Raw genomic sequence first — 16,308 nt, 5'->3', positions numbered from 1 at the left:
TGCTCCACCTCGATGTGACCAATAATATGTTGGCCGGTCTCCCGTTGTACAAGATGCGGCTTTAGACGATCTCACACTCCCACACTTAGTGGAAATGTCTGTTTCTCCATCAGTCATGAATGACATTGAATCCACGATTTGTACAGACGTCTTTTTCTGCGATCACCCCAATGAACTGGGCACAGGCAGTTTCATGGCTGTAATGGGTTTACATTTAACCCGTTCCTTTTCAGAAGGATGATCTGGGACTTAAGTTTAGTAAACGGTAGCTCTTCTTTGGCTATATTCTAAGCAGTGTTAAATTGTATTATCATTTTTGACTCCTCACTGCTTCGGTTTTCCGCTGCCTGGCGCTGAAACGCTGTGGGGAGGGGGGCTCCTCTGCCCGCCACGCACCTGTCATGCCCAGGACATGTTTCTTGGAGACATTGTGCTTTTTTAACGTTTCAATTCAGAACGTTGATGCTCCGACAGCAAAAGCACTGTTCCCAGCCATGCTTTGGCCGCACTCTTTGCAATAAATGCAATGCATAATGTTGGCCGTTTTATCATATCTGAGCCACGGAAATTGGACAGGCCATTCTTTGTGAAAGGCAGTATATTTTGGCATTTTTGTATGTGGTCTGCTCTGGCTCTGGCTCGGAGTCAGATGAAGATGTTAGGTCAGGATTAAGCATCTTCCCGGGGACAGGGGAGACAGGTGGTGGAGCGGTTACCTCCGCCGATGATGTTGGGTCTGGGCTGGGCCTTTCAGGGCTGGGGACAGGTGTAACGGGCACCGCAGTCACATAGAGACAGACCTGCTAAATGTCAGGCAGACAGAGTTTTGGTCGCATGTCGCACTCTGGAGGACTATCTAAGCTATGACGGGTACGCCTTATTTATAGCAAACTTTGTTTACGCGTTTTATGGAATTCATATTCAATTCCAATTAAGCATGAATTTATCAGGATTACCCAAATTAATCATCACCCATTTTAATGTTGAATCCAATAGTGTTTTTTATATGATAAATAATTTGAATATTCAATTGGCTTATTAAAATAATTTTGCCACTGCAAATTAAAATAAAATATGAATGAATGGATGGAACAATAAAACCACAAAACTGAAAGCTTTGATCCATCCCTCATTATTTGTGTCAATGCATTTCCAAATGATTCAAGGTCAAGTTTGTTTGGCTCACGTTTGATAAATGAGGCAACAGAAATGTACAAGACATGAAGCAGGAGAAGGAGTAATGTTACAGGGTCATTTTTATCCAGTTATTTCACCCATTTTGATAAATGAACAATTGTAAATGCCATTTCAAAGAATGTATTCTTCTCCATAATCTCCACATTTTTACAGGACATAATCCAGAATATCACAGTTCACCCTAATCAAGCCCTTCTCAATTTATAAAGCATTAAAAGCTTGTATGAGGGATTTAAAACTTTAAAGTTTAAAATATTTTAAAGAAACAGAATTTTTTGTTGCGAGAGTTTCCAGTTAAATATTTTTCACCTGCAGTTGGAGTCATTTAAAATGAGTGCTAAACTGTGGCATTCTACAGGGAGTCATTCTCCTGTGGAATTCTGTGGAATTCTGTGGATTTCCGCAGTAACAGTTTCATTGGATATGCTGTAGATGGCGCTAGTCTACCACAATCAGTCACTGAATACTCCAAGGTCTGTGACACCTTGAAGGCAGTGGCTTTTAGAACTAGAAAACTAACAGCGGCAGATTGGCAAACTAGCAAGCTCAGTAATGAAGATACAGATAGAAAAACTTCAATCAGTGGACCTCAATCAATATATTAGTTCGAAGATGTTATTTCTTACGGGGGACATGGCTCAGGCAGTAAGAGCAGTCGTCTGGCAGTCGGAGGGTTGCCGGTTCGATTCCCGCCCGGGCTGTGTCGAAGTGTCCCTGAGCAAGACACCTAACCCCCAAATTCTCCTGACGAGCTGGTCGGGGCTTTGCATGGCAGCCAATCGCCGTTGATGTGTGAGTGTGTGTATGAATGGGTGAATGAGAGGCATCAATTGTACAGCGCTTTGGATAAAGGCGCTATATAAATGCCTGCCATTTACCATTTATTTTGTGATTATTGTATTTATTTTTTATAATCTTCTCGACCTGTTGCAGTCTGAAGAAAGCACAAGGAGAGGTAGGGGGAGGGTGACGGATGGGGCAAAGTGCCATCCAGAAAAGAGCATTCACCCAGACCACAGCATAACATTCTGGTTTTATTTATGCAGGTATTCAATGGCTGTGTGTGTATGAGTGTGTGTGTGGGGGTATGTGTGTGTGTGTGTGGGTGGGGGGTCGGTATGTGTGTGTGTGTGTGTGTGTGTGGGGGGGGGGGGGTATGTGAGTGTGTGTTGGTGGGGGGTAGTGTATGTGAGTGTGTGTCTTGTGGGTGGGGGGGTCGATAAGTGAGTGTGTGTTTGTGGGGTGTGTGTGTGGTGGCGGTGGGGTGGTATGTGTGTATGAATGTTTGTGTGTGTGTGGTGGCACAGTATGTGTTTATGTGTGTTGGGGGTCGGGGGGATATGTGAGTGTTTGTGTGTTTGTGTATATCTGTGTAGGGGGGTTTGTGTATGTGTGTGTGGGTATGTGTGTGTGTGAGGTGGCGGGTTGGGTGTGTGTGTGTGAGGGTGTGTGTGAGTGTATATGTGTTTGGGGGTTTGTGTATGTGTATGTATGTAGAGTACTGTGCAAAAGTCTTAGGCATCTGTACAACATTCTGTTTTGTAAGATTCTTTAAATGAAAGAAAAATTTAAAAAATAATTAAATGAAAGGTCCTAAATAAACGCACTATACATTTTACATTACATTACATACATTTGCCAGAATAGTTAAAAACTTAATAAAATCAATATTTTTATGTGACCACCCTTCGGCGTTAAAACTGCATCACTTCTCTGAGATCAACGCTGTCCTGCAGTTCTATAAGACAATCAGCAGGGAGGTTGTTCCAAGCATGTTGGAGAACTTGCCACAGTTCTTCTGCAGACTTTGGTTGGCTCCTTGCTCCTGATCTCAGACAGCCTTGATCAAGTTTTTAGGTAAAAAGTAGTCAATTACTTAGCGTAATTTGTTACTTTTAAAAATTATATTGTGAAATGTCTTTAAAATTATTTATTTTGGAAAATTAATTAATATTTGGATGTGTTCTTTAAACTAACACACACAAAAAATAAGCATTTATATAATAAAGTGGAGGGTGCCTAAGACTTCTGCACAGTATGTGTGTGTGTGTGTATGTATATTAGTGTGTATATGTGTAGGGGGCTCTGTGTATGTTAGTTGATGTTGTGGTGCCTCGGGGTGGATCCTGAGGTGTAGTGGGTGATGTATAAATGCATAGTGTGGTGTCTCGGGGTGGATCCTGAGGTGTAGTGGGTGATGTATAAATGCATAGTGTGGTGCCTCGGGGTGGATCCTGAGGTGTAGTGGGTGATGTATAAATGCATAGTGTGGTGTCTTGGGGTGGATCCTGAGGTGTAGTGGGTGATGTATAAATGCATAGTGTGGTGCCTCGGGGTGGATCCTGAGGTGTAGTGGGTGATGTATAAATGCATAGTGTGGTGCCTCGGGGTGGATCCTGAGGTGTAGTGGGTGATGTATAAATGCATAGTGTGGTGCCTCGGGGTGGATCCTGAGGTGTAGTGGGTGATGTATAAATGCATAGTGTGGTGCCTCGGGGTGGATCCTGAGGTGTAGTGGGTGGGCCCAGCTGCAAACCAGACACAGGAGTCAGCAATTATCAGAAAAAATTAATCTTTTTATCTTTTTCGGGGTATTGGTGATAGCGCCCCCCTCAGGGCAAGGGTAGGGAAAAACGGGAGAAATAAAAGGGGCCATTCAGGCAAAATCAACTCAAGTTCTTCCTGGACCGGGGTATGCTCCAGAACCTCCTTCCTTCTTCCCTCTTGGGCCATGTCAGGGCTGGGGGGAAGCACAGAGGTACAGGGTAAGTACGATTGGGGTTTTATTAGGCTCACGTGTCCGGCGTCAGACTCCGGGTCTTTGGGTTTGCCGTCGGGGAAGGTGGGGTCTCCTTCAGGGCCGGTTCGTGGGGTCGGTACGGCAGGGCGTAGACGTTCCGTCCTCTGTCCGGTTCGGCGCTGGCTCTTCCTCTCTCTTGGCTCTTCCTCTCTCTCTTGGCTCTTCCTCTCTCTCTTGGCTCTTCCTCTCTCTCTTGGCGCTTCCTCTCTCTCTTGGCGCTTCCTCTCTCTCTTGGCGCTTCCTCTCTCTCTTGGCTCTCCCTCTTTTAGGATAGGCGCCGACTGACTCTGTTTGTAGCCTCGACCACGCCTTAAATCTCTTCCCCTGCTCAGTAGAGAAAAGGGCTGCAGCTGGGTTAGTATTCTTCCACCAGGTTCACTCACGTGCGCTGTCCGGGGTCCTGGACTGCAGGTAGAGGTATCGCTCTCCAGGGTGCTGATCTCCCCATCACCTCTCTAGGAAAATAGAGTCCTTCATATACCTCTCCTAATGCGTAATGTTTGCGTGGCTGCATTGTGCGGGTCCTTCTGGGGTTCTCCACCCACGTGGTGCAACATGCAGGAGCAGGGGCGCCACAACGTGCATATGTGTTTCTGTGTGTGTGTGTGTGTGTGTGTGTGTGTGTGTGTGTGTGTGTGTGAGTATGTGCAGTTGTGTGTGCGTGTGTGTGTACAGGGTATGTGCATTTGTGTGTGTGTGTGTGTGTGTTGGTGTCTCTTCACACGGACTGGGAAGAGTCAGAGTCTGACATGGATTACTGAATATATAAACCTAATTGTTTAACTTGTATATAGTCATATTAGAGTTATTGTTCAATATCATTAAAGTGAAGCATCTATCTTTTATGTCACGCTTTGTAGAATCATTTGTTAATTCAAGTAACAAGTTATCAACCATATTTTCTGAAGAAATTTCTGTTTAATGGCAGTACAAGTATGTGATGTCGGCATATTTGAACGTAAACTTAACAAAATGCTGAAGAATAGAGGCATGTATTAGAGATTCATTTAACATTTTAAAATGCACCAGAAGCCCGGGCTAATAATGCACTGGCTGCTTCTCTCTGCTGCCTCCGACAAGGCCTTGATGGCTAGGCGCTGGCTCTGGCCTCTCACTCTCAGGTCTCTGAGCAATCTGGTGGTAGATGTTGCCACAAACCCTCTGTACCCCACTTCCACAGGGCGGACTTCAGTGTTCCAGCCGCGATGTTGTGCTTCAGCAGCTAGCTCGGCATAGCGTAGATGTTTCCGCTCATAAGCCTCGTCCACGGAGTCCTCCCAGGGTACAGTAAGCTCAATGATGAAGACCTTCCTGCAGGAAGGGGACCAGAGTACCATGTTAGGCCTCAGGGTGGTGGTTGCAATCTCTGGAGGAAATACGAGCTGCCGGCCGACATCAACCAGCATCTTCCAGTCGCAGGCTAAGCGAAGCTGGCCTTGCTCCAGTGGTGTGGAGCTGCTCCTGATTACCTTAGCCCCCTCACGGAAAAAGATGGTTGTTTGCCGGGGGTCAGATGCTGATAGTGGCAGGGAGTTGGTGGCGACTCGTTTGTTTTCCAGGGTGGAGGCAAGGCTCTTTAGGACTTGGTTGTGACGCCAGGTGTAACGTCCCTGGGTGAGGCTGACTTTACACCCTGCAAGTATGTGTTTGAGGGAGGCTGGCCTGGAGCAGAGAGCACATCCTGGATCTTCACCCATCCATTGATGAAGATTCACTGGTGTTGGAAGGACGTCATATGTAGCTCTGATGATAAAGCTAAGTCGTCTCGCTTCCATGTCCCATAAATCCTTCCAGCTGATCTTCCTCCTCTCCACACTCTCCCACCGTGTCCACTGTCCCTGTTTAACAAGGGAGACCGCCTTAGCCCACCTTGCGGCTTCCTCCTGGTGGCGTACTTCCTCCACCACCATCTTCCTCCGTTCTGGAGCTGTGGCTCTGTTCCAAGCTGGGCGGTTACTTGTTAACCTGAGGCCTCCTCTTCCTTGCTGAACATGTCCCACGATGTCCGCATGTCTGAGAGCTGTTGTTGCCTCCTCCACTGCTCTGGCTGGTCTCCATTTGCGGCCTGCTGCCAAGGTCGGTGCGGTGTTACTCACTACTGCGTCTCGGGATTCATTCAGTGTCATCTGAAGTCTCACTTTAGCGCACTTGAACTCCTCTGTGAGACTAGTGAGAGGCAGTTTGAGGGCACAATCTCCGTAGAGGCCTATGGTGGAAAGGCACCGTGGGACTCCGAGCCACTTCTTAATGTAGCCTGTGACTCCTCTTTCCAGTTTCTCCACTGTTGAAATTGGGACCTCATAGACTGTGAGGGGCCAGAGCACCCGGGGTAGAAGTCCAAACTGCAAGCACCAGGTCTTTAATCTTCCAGGCAGCTGGGTGTTGTCCATGGCCCGCAGCCCATTACTGATCTCCTTCCGCAGTTGCTGCACCTGTTCTTTGTCTTTCAGGCTGGCATCATACCACCTTCCGAGGCTTTTTACAGGCTGCTCGGACACTGTTGAGATTGGGTCATCTCCAATAAAGAATTTCCCAGTTTTTTTCTTATATTTTGACATTCTGTATCAAACCAGTCGTCGTCTTTGGATTTTATTTGTTTATTACTTGATATTTTCAATTCAGATATGTTAGCAATTTTCCCAAATATAAAATTGATATTTTTCACTGCCTGATTTATGCCTTCTTTACTGTGAGCGTATGTGTTTTCCAGAAAGGTGTCTAATAATGTTAGAATTTTTGGGGTGCCAATTGCTTTCTGGAACTGTTCTGGACTGTTTTCGGCCCGTCTGTATGATTTTGGAAGTTTGAACAGCTTACTGGGCGGTGTGTGTGTGGTGTTCGTTTCTGTCCTTTTCAGATACACAGTAATTTGGCTGTGATCAGACAGAGGGGTTAGTGGCTTCGCTGTGAATGCACTGAAAGAGAAGGAGTCTACATCTGTGACCATGTAATCAACTGTACTGTTGCCAAGAGGTGAGCAATAGGTGTATCCTCCTAAAGAGTCTCCTACCGTTGACAATGTACAGACTCAGGCTATGTCAGAGCTGCAGGAGTAACCCTGTCATGGTTGTTTCTTTGGAGGATATTCCAATTGTTGCAGGATTTTTGGCCGCTAATGTAGTTGTCTCCCTCTGTGCTGGTGAAATCCAGCAGGGTTCCGGTTCTGGAGTTCAGATCCCCACAAATGAGTACATTCCCCTGGGCCTGGAAATGACTTCATTTCTTCACAGAAATAAGGGGACTCTGAAGGAGGAATTTAGACTGCACAGAGAAACACATCTGGTTCAAAATTATTTTTTGGTTTTCAACCAGAAGTAATTTTTTCCTTTTTTTATGGGCTCAATTCGTTTTTGTAGTTCAGATTTATACCAGATTATTAGTCCCCCTGAGTCTCGAGTCTTGAGTCTTGAGTGATGGTACATAGTTTTTGTGAGGGCACAATAACTTACTTGTAATCTGCGGGACAGTGAGTGACAGCACCTTCCAGACACCATGTCTCTTGTAAAATAATTATGTAAATATTTTTTATATTTCCTTTGAATTCCAGGGCCTGGCTCTTTGAACCAAAAATTGAAGAGCTCAGTCCCTGGATGTTCCACACGCTAATCTAAATAGATTTCATACTGTGGTAACTGTTAATGATTACAATTGTTTTGGATGAGACGAACAATATAGAAAAGAAACAATGTATTATATTCAGGCTGAAGGGATATAAACCTTTTTAACTCCGCCTTAATCAACAATATATAAGTATTTAAAGAATATGGCAATATACATTTATTAAAAAATAAATATATTAATATTTATATATAAAACATTTTATTTAAAATATCTTTTTTCCCTCTATCCACTCAGCTTTGTACAGATGTACATGAGCAGCTGTTTGATCTCACCCATGTACTCAGAGTCATTTGGGCCTTGCAGGGCTTCAGCGTAGCTGTGTGGGCTGTGTTGTGGGGCGGGGTCCTGGGGGGGTGAGTCGGGCCGGGGCTGGGCTGATGGGTCTGTGAGAGGCAGTGTGCTTGTTTGGGCTGGTGGGTCTGTGAGAGGCAGTGTGCTTGGTTGGGCTGGTGGGTCTGTGAGAGGCAGTTTGCTTGGTTGGGCTGGTGGGGGCAGTGTGCTTGGTTGGGGTGGTGGGGGCAGTGTGCTTGGTTGGGCTGGTGGGGGCAGTGTGCTTGGTTGGGCTGGTGGGGGCAGTGTGCTTGGTTGGGCTGGTGGGGGCAGTGTGCTTAGTTGGGGTGGTGGGGGTAGTGTGCTTGGTTGGGCTGGTGGGGGTAGTGTGCTTGGTTGGGCTGGTGGGGGTAGTGTGCTTGGTTGGGCTGGTGGGGGTAGTGTGCTTGGTTGGGGTGGTGGGGGTAGTGTGCTTGGTTGGGCTGGTGTGGGTAGTGTGCTTGGTTGGGGTGGTGCATTCAGGTGGGCTGGGTGAGGTTGGTATCCCGGTCCTTTGTTGGGTGCGATGTGTCTGAGGTGGGCTGGGTGGTGAGGGGGGTCCTGGGCGGTGCAGGAGGGCTCTGCTGGGCGGTGCTGGAGACTCTTCTTTTGTTGCCAGAGCGTCTGCTGAGTGCCACGTCTTTCAGTGTCTTGGCGAACTCCCCGACTGCTGACTTGAAGAGGTGCACCTGGTCGTGCAGGTCCCAGGGTCCGATGGTGGGGTGATGAGCCAGGTGCATGTTGGGTAGCAGAGCGCAGCCTCTGGAGATGTATAGTGAGGGGGAGGAAGTCCCTGCGGGGCAGGAGGGCTGAGATGGTGATTTTGGAGTTGGGGAAGCTCTCTGAGGCCCTCTCTGCCACTCTCCTGAGCAGAGCCCCCACCCTCTCCTGCTCTTCCCTCAGGTCATTTGTGCCTGTGTGGATGATGATGTGTTTGGAGGAGCTGAAATCAGGCTCGGACAGAATCCGAAGTGCATCCTTGGTTCTGGGACACCAAGTCTTTTGTAGAACCCGCACAGCTAGACCAATGAGGGAATAGCTGGGGGTGAAGGGATGACAAGTTTTTTCCTTGGCTGTTGTGAAGCAAATAAGAGATTTTAATTATCATCCTCCGTCCAAGAACAGAGCACAATTACGTTTAAGAATATACTGGGTCCGTTGCCACGGGTCGGATATGGATTGACCTGCCCTATATCCTGCTTATGGCTGGCCTGAAACGGATCAGTACAATTCTTAATATTCTCCGTTCTCAAACGGGGCCATATTGTAAGCTTAGTGGTTACTATAGTTTTACTCGTTTATCTGACTCCATTTAAGATTAGAATGTAGAAATTTGGTTTTGAAACATGCGGGAACCTCGGGAACACTCGCCTCTTACCGGCGCCACCATTACTCAATATATTCTCTCGGCATGAGCATTATTGCTGAATCTCAGTTCGGCAGAGAACTCAGAGGCTGAGGGTCTAGCCTCTGGAATTTAGACCCCCACCCTTGGGGGTTGTTAGGTAAGGGTAAATAGAAAATTAAATGATTACCAGAGAGGACATTCCACTGTTCCATTTTTACCTTGAGTTCCTGAAACTATGGCTCTCACATCAGCCAAGCTCCCAGGTCAACACTGCTAGCTCCACCGACACATCAGCCAAGCTCCCAGGTCAACACTGCTAGCTCCACTGACACATCAGCCAAGCTCCCAGGTCAACACTGCTAGCCCCACCAACACGTCAGCACAGCTAGAGAGTGGAGGGCTTACCCACTGAACTGGCTGCATTAAGGAGGTAACTGTGGTCAGGATCTGCAGCAGAATGGATGAAGAGTGACAGGCTGATCAGTCAGGCAGGCAGGCGGTAGGCCAAGCACCATAATAATAAGGGGCTGTCACTTACTGCTGCCTCAGCCAGTTGTGCACCCACCGCACTTACAACTTCTAGCAACAGTGCCTCTGCTGGTTGTGGTGAACCAGCAACAGTGTGGGAGGAAAGTGTCAACCGACAGCAGCAGTACCACAAATCAGACACCCAAGACAGGACAGGAGACAGTCCTCCCCTGGAGCAATGCAGGGTTAAGGGCCTTACTCTTGGGCCCAACAGTTGTGTGGATTTTACTGTGGCTACACTGGGAATCGAACCACCGACCTTGTGGGTCCCAGTCATGTTCCTTAACCGCTATGCTACAGGCCGCCCATTTTATTTGTGATGCGCTTTTCCCAAGCTCAAAGCGCTGTACAGTACAAGCATTAATAAAATAAGTACATTTAGCAATTGACTGTTAAAAATGTAAGTCATCGGCCAAAGAGAAAAAGTAGCCGTCCGGGGGGGGGGGTTCAGATAATGTCCACTGGCCTCTTTTTTCTGACACAATTTGGAAGCTTCTGCTGCATTTTAATATGATTAATTAATCCCTAATACATGCCTTTATTCTTAAGCATTTTGTTAAATTTACATTAAAATCTACCAACATCACATTTAATCTTGTAGTGCCATTAACCAGAAATTTGTTCAGAAAGAAAGAAAGAAAGAACATATGGTAATGATAACTTTACTTAGTATTTAAAAATATTTTACAAAGCGTTACATAAAAGATTCATGTTTCACTTTAATGATATTGAACAATAACTCTAATATGACTTTGTACAAATTAAACAATTTGGTTTATATAATCAGTTATCCATGTGGGACTCTGGACTCTGATTCTTCCCAGTCCGTGTGAAGAGACACCAATGCTCTGCTAAGCTCCTCTCGGAAGCTGGGAACTGCTGTTGCGTCAATTTGAACTGATTTGTTTATTAGGGCATGGGCTTCTTCCTCCTCCATCTCTGCACTGCGTGGAGGCTCTCTGTGAGGCTGGCATTTGCTAAATTACCCAAAATGCAGTCAATATGGATGCAATAACGTTCCTTTTTCAACGCCAATTCCGACAGAGACAAACAGTGGATACAGAAGTTTCCATGCAACGTCTCAGCAACTTGTTGTTTGGGAGAACGTAAACACATAGGCTATTGGTGACCTGTAATTTCAGATTAAGATAACGTGAACTGTGATATGTAGCCTGTGGTAGTAGTGATATATTTTACCCATTATTCTTTAAGATATGTTTTAGTTTCTTATAATTTATAAACACTTGGCTGTGAAGAAGCTCAGCCAAAAACTGGGTCCGGCTACCTCGAGTGACCAGCAGAGGTCACCCGCTAGCTATACCCACTGCTCGACCGGAGGGTGCGAGGTGTGCTGAAATTCGTAAGATTGTATATGAAGCAGCTACAACTTCAGACTGCAAGTTTATCCTAAAGATTGTACTGTGCTCAAGTACAGGAGTGAACCAATGCCATTTCTAGAGCTGGCAGAAAAATAAATGAAGGTAATTGGTTGGAACGGAAATCAGCTCGCAGACTGGCCCTCCAGGACCAGAGTTGTGCACTTCTGCTTTGGAGTGTTATTGGCGTTTGTCAACATGAGAACCAGAATTGTGCTAATTAAAGTCTAGGAAGCCATTAAAAGCAAACAGTTTATAACATCAAACAGTTACAGTATCAGCAGGTAGCTGAGTGTATCTGATATATTTTATCATTATGAGACGGAGCAGTCGCCTGTTAGCAGAGGTGGGTAGTAACATGCAACATTTAGTCCGTTACATTTACTAAAGTACGTTCTTAAATAAATTGAACATGTGGAGTAATTTTAAAGAAGGATCACTTGAGTACTCTTGCTTGAGTATATTTGTAAAGGACATTTCTTTACTTTTACTCTGTTATATTCAGATTCATTTCTCTCACTACATTTTTTAACTCATTTTCAATGCAAGTTCTGTTGAGTTGGTTCTCCAGGTGTCTGGTTAAAAGTCTGAAAGTTCTGCCACTCCTCACAATTAAAAACACGCAAATACACGTACACAAAAGGAATCACTTGTACTTGGGTACAGCTACAGCACAAAATTAAACCGGGGTACCAATAATTGTGAAACCAGTTTTTGGGGGATTTTTCTTTATTTTTTTATAATTATTCTTTATTTTAATTTTTTTGTGTGTCTACAGTATTGTTGTGCCTGTTTATGTAAAGAGCCCACAGGATATGAGCATGTCGTGTGTATGTCAGTCTGCCTTTAGCTGTGATAGCTTGCAATGCTGTGGGAAGTTTGTTACAGAAAACCAAAAGGAAAAAAGCAAACTCCCTGGCCACTGTGACAGATGTGTGTTATATTTTACATCTTTCCATTAACTGTGCCAAATGTCCCACAGCATTGCAAACTAACTCACTGTCCACTCTGAAAGATGTTATCTTTTACATCTTACCTAACCTTTTTATTCTATAATGTATTCATTCTTCTTTACAGACTGAACAGCTGTGACCTAAGTGAGGAGTCATGTGAAATTGTGGCCTCAGCTCTCCAGTCATCAAACTCACCCTTGAGAGATCTGGACCTCAGCTACAATAACCTGAGAGATACAGGAGTGAAGCTGCTCTGTGCTGGACTGATGAGTCCAAACTGTAAACTACAGAGACTGGGGTGAGTAGTGCGGTGTTCTGTGTGACCTTAACTAAATAGAGTTTGTGATAATGGCTCTATGCAGTGAAATGATGAAAAGCTCTTTCTCTCTTAGTTTACTACTCTGTCCATCGGCATTCTTCCTTTTTCCACATTAGTCTCATCCCTCTTTTCTTACTCCTCCATCACAGCAAAGAAAAGCAGGATAAAACCTGATGAGTCTTAGGGTTGGCAGGTTTGTGTTTCCTGACCAGAATGTAAGGTTTGAGTGGAGTCTGTAGTATCAGGGCACAGGTGATGACTGGATGCTGGATGTCTGATTGATGTGGTAAAAGACTGACCACCTGCATAGTAAATGTTTCAGGTCTGTCACACATTACAGTCTTCATCCATCTCCACTGTTCACTACCTGCTATGAACTGTTATCAAATCCTTAATTTTACCCCACTCTCTGATAAGGGGAGCTGTACTCCTCACAATACAGTACACCTCATTCCCACCTACAGAACAGGACTTTTGTGCTGACTGTAAGGAGCTCATTCCCACCTATAGAACAGGACTTTTGTGCTGACTGTAAAGAGCTCATTCCCACCTACAGAACAGGACTTTTGTGCTGACTGTAAAGAGTTCATTCCCACCTACAGAACAGGACTTTTGTGCTGACTGTAAAGAGCTCATTCCCACCTACAGAACAGGACTTTTGTGCTGACTGTAAAGAGCTCATTCCCACCTACAGAACAGGACTTTTGTGCTGACTGTAAAGAGCTCATTCCCACCTACAGAACAGGACTTTTCTGCTGACTGTGGGTATATTCTTCCTTGAATGAAATGATCAGAACACACTCTGCTGCTTTGTGAAGGCAGGAAATCTTTGTGGTTTATTCTGGCTAGCCATAAGTTCCTCCTGACTTGGCTTTAATTCCTCGTATCATCTACCAGTTGCCTGGTAAAATAGACTCAGTGTTATATGTTATAGTGTGATATTATATCAGGCAAATATTGCACTCCCAACGGAGTGTGCAACCCTGTCTGTAAGTTCTTAACTGCAGCATATTTACAGATTTAACGCCAATCAAGTCTGTATTGCAGAAGCCATAGGGAAGACTCTCCTGGCGGCATTCTCTTCCGATGTCACTGCCGCCAAAGCAAAATACTATCATACACAAATTCAGAACTCTGCTTCTAACCCCCTGAAACTTTTCTCCATTTTCTCCTCTCTCCTCAACGCACCGCCTCCTCCTCCTCAGTCCTCCTTCGCTGCTGATGACTTTGCCGATTTCTTCGATGAGAAGGTCACAGTCATCCGCAGATCCTTTACAACCACCGCCCCCCTCACTGTGCCCTTCCCCCCCTCTAGGCCCATCCCTTCCTTTTCCACTTTCTCCCCCCTTACAGACTCTGATGTTTCTCAACTCCTGCTCTGCCACCGCCCTACAACCTGTGCCCTTGACCCTATCCCCTCTTCTCTTCTCCAAACTATCACACCTGACATTCTCCCATTTGTCACCTCCCTTGTCAACTCCTCCCTGTCTTCCGGCTGTTTTCCGGCATCCTCCAAGAGGGCCCACATCACTCCGCTGCTAAAAAAGCCTACCCTGGATCCCTCCATCATCCAGAACTACCGCCCAGTATCTCTTCTTCCTTTCCTTTCTAAAACTATAGAACGAGCCGCTTCTACTCAACTTTCTTCCTTCTTTTCTAACAACAACCTGCTAGACCCCCATCAGTCTGGCTTCAGATCGGGCCACTCGACAGAGACTGCGCTCCTCTCCGTCAGTGAGTCACTCCATGCCGCACGAGCAGCCTCCCTCTCCTCTGTCCTCATTCTTCTAGATCTCTCTGCTGCCTTCGACACTGTGGATCACTCCATCCTCCTGTCTGCCCTGTCAGCAACGAGCATCTGTGGCACAGCCCTGGACTGGATTGAGTCCTACCTCTCTGGTCGCTCCTTCCAGGTTGCCTGGGCTGGTTCGGTATCGACACCTCGGCCCCTCGCCACAGGAGTTCCCCAGGGCTCAGTCCTTGGCCCACTTCTTTTTTCTCTCTACACTCGCTCCCTTGGCCCTGTGATCACTGCACATGGGCTATCCTACCACTGCTACGCGGACGATACCCAACTCTTCGTCTCATTCCCGCCGTCTGATACGCAGGTTTCAGCCCGTATCTCTGCTTGCCTGAGGGACATCCAGAGCTGGATGGACAACCACCATCTAAAGCTCAACCCAGGTAAAACTGAAATGATATTCATCCCTGCTAATACCTCTCCCCATCTGGATCTCTCCATTTCCCTCGGGGATACCACACTCACGCCGTCACCCAGTGCAAGGAACCTCGGCGTGGTGATGGACAGCAGACTGTCCCTTTCCGAGAACATTGCGGCGGTGACCCGGTCTTGCAGGTTCTTCCTATACAACATACGGAGAATCCGCCCCTTTCTCACCCCCTACTCGACCCAGCTCCTGGTCCAAGCGATGGTTCTGTCCCGCCTGGACTACTGCAATTCCCTCTTGGCTGGCCTCCCAGCGTCCGCCATCAGACCCCTCCAACTCATCCAGAATGCAGCAGCTCGTCTGGTCTTCAACCTTCCCAAATACTCACACGTCACCCCCCTGCTTACTTCCCTCCACTGGCTGCCTGTCATGGCTCGCATCAAATTCAAAACATTGGTGCTAGCCTTCCAAGCAGTTAAAGGGTCTTCCCCAGCTTATCTGCAAAAAATCATCAGACCCTACACCCCTGCCAGACCTCTTCGTTCAGCCTCCACAGGCCGCTTGTCACCTCCCCCTCTCAGAACCTCCACCTCACGCTCACGACTACTGTCTGTTCTGGCTCCACGGTGGTGGAACGAACTCCCCGTTGAGGTCAGAACTATAGAATCTCTCCCCACCTTCAAGCGCAAGCTGAAGACGCACCTCTTCAAGCAGCACCTCTCCCCATCCCTCCCTACCTCCCTGTGAACCTTAATTGTTGTCTCTGTGACTTGCTTTGTGTATCGGTATTTTTAGTTGGCTAGGTAAGCAGTGTTTGGATAGTTAACTTTGGTGACTTTTGCTCTGTTTGTTTGTTTGTTTGTTCAAAAAAAAAAAAAAAAAAAAAAAAAGGCCCTTGTCCTTATCTTTGTTGTCCAGGTAGCAGTTGAAATTGTACTTACCTCTAGGGTCTTTCAGTGAACTTATCCCTGGTTATGGGTATGCACTTTCTTGTACGTCGCTCTGGATAAGAGCGTCTGCCAAATGCCAATAATGTAATGTAATGTAATGGAAGAGGGATAAAATCATGAAGAATTCTTATTTTAACCGATGCATTTTTTTAAATGACACATGATCGACCAGCATGCCTGGACATAAACTATATGGATTTAACTAGTCTAGACTGATGTAACTGTGAGGTTACACTGCACCATGTCAATGTACATGTAAACCTTTAATTTGGCAATTAGGCTATTATCTAACTTACAGTGTTGACATCCAGCTACTAAGATGGCCCAAAATGAAGTTGAAAATGCAATTAAATTTGTCAGTACAGTTTTTATAAAAAGAAAAAGTTAGGAACAGTGTCGGTTACACAGTTAACCGTTTAAAAAGTGGGATGGTATCAGTTTAAAAAAACGGATTATTTGTCACATCCCTACCTCGTGTAGTGTCTTTACAGTGATATGAGTGCAGTCGATCGCACTGATTACATTTGGGAACACGCTGTAAATTGCGCTTTGGGGTTGGCTTGTTCACCTGCAGTGTAGGGAAACCATATGTATCGTTGGGTCATTCCAATTATGCCATCCTACACAGATGGCATGACGAGGCTCAATAATATCAAAATCAACAAAATCGGCTCATAGGCCAGTCATCATCTTGGGTCCCTGAACACCCTCTCCATCTGAAGCCTGCCATTGGCAAAGC

The 16,308-nt window shown here is 46.0% G+C and overlaps 2 protein-coding genes across 18 annotated transcripts in view; both read left to right on the top strand.

Moving 5' to 3' along the window:
- Positions 1-16,308, top strand: part of LOC133118954 (NACHT, LRR and PYD domains-containing protein 12-like) — a 687,468-nt gene that overhangs the window by 296,306 nt on the left and 374,854 nt on the right. The window lies entirely within an intron of this gene.
- LOC133119267 (NACHT, LRR and PYD domains-containing protein 12-like) overlaps positions 1-16,308 on the top strand; it is a 116,576-nt gene that overhangs the window by 34,334 nt on the left and 65,934 nt on the right. The window contains exon 6 of the mRNA XM_061229795.1: positions 12,257-12,430. Coding sequence (XP_061085779.1) covers positions 12,257-12,430 — 174 coding nt within the window. The remainder of the gene's footprint in view (positions 1-12,256; positions 12,431-16,308) is intronic.

This window comes from Conger conger, chromosome 19, assembly GCF_963514075.1.
Source record: "Conger conger chromosome 19, fConCon1.1, whole genome shotgun sequence".
Lineage (NCBI taxonomy): Eukaryota > Metazoa > Chordata > Actinopteri > Anguilliformes > Congridae > Conger > Conger conger.
The sequence above is the reverse complement of the archived record's forward strand: the minus strand, read 5'-3'. Positions and strand labels throughout refer to the sequence as shown.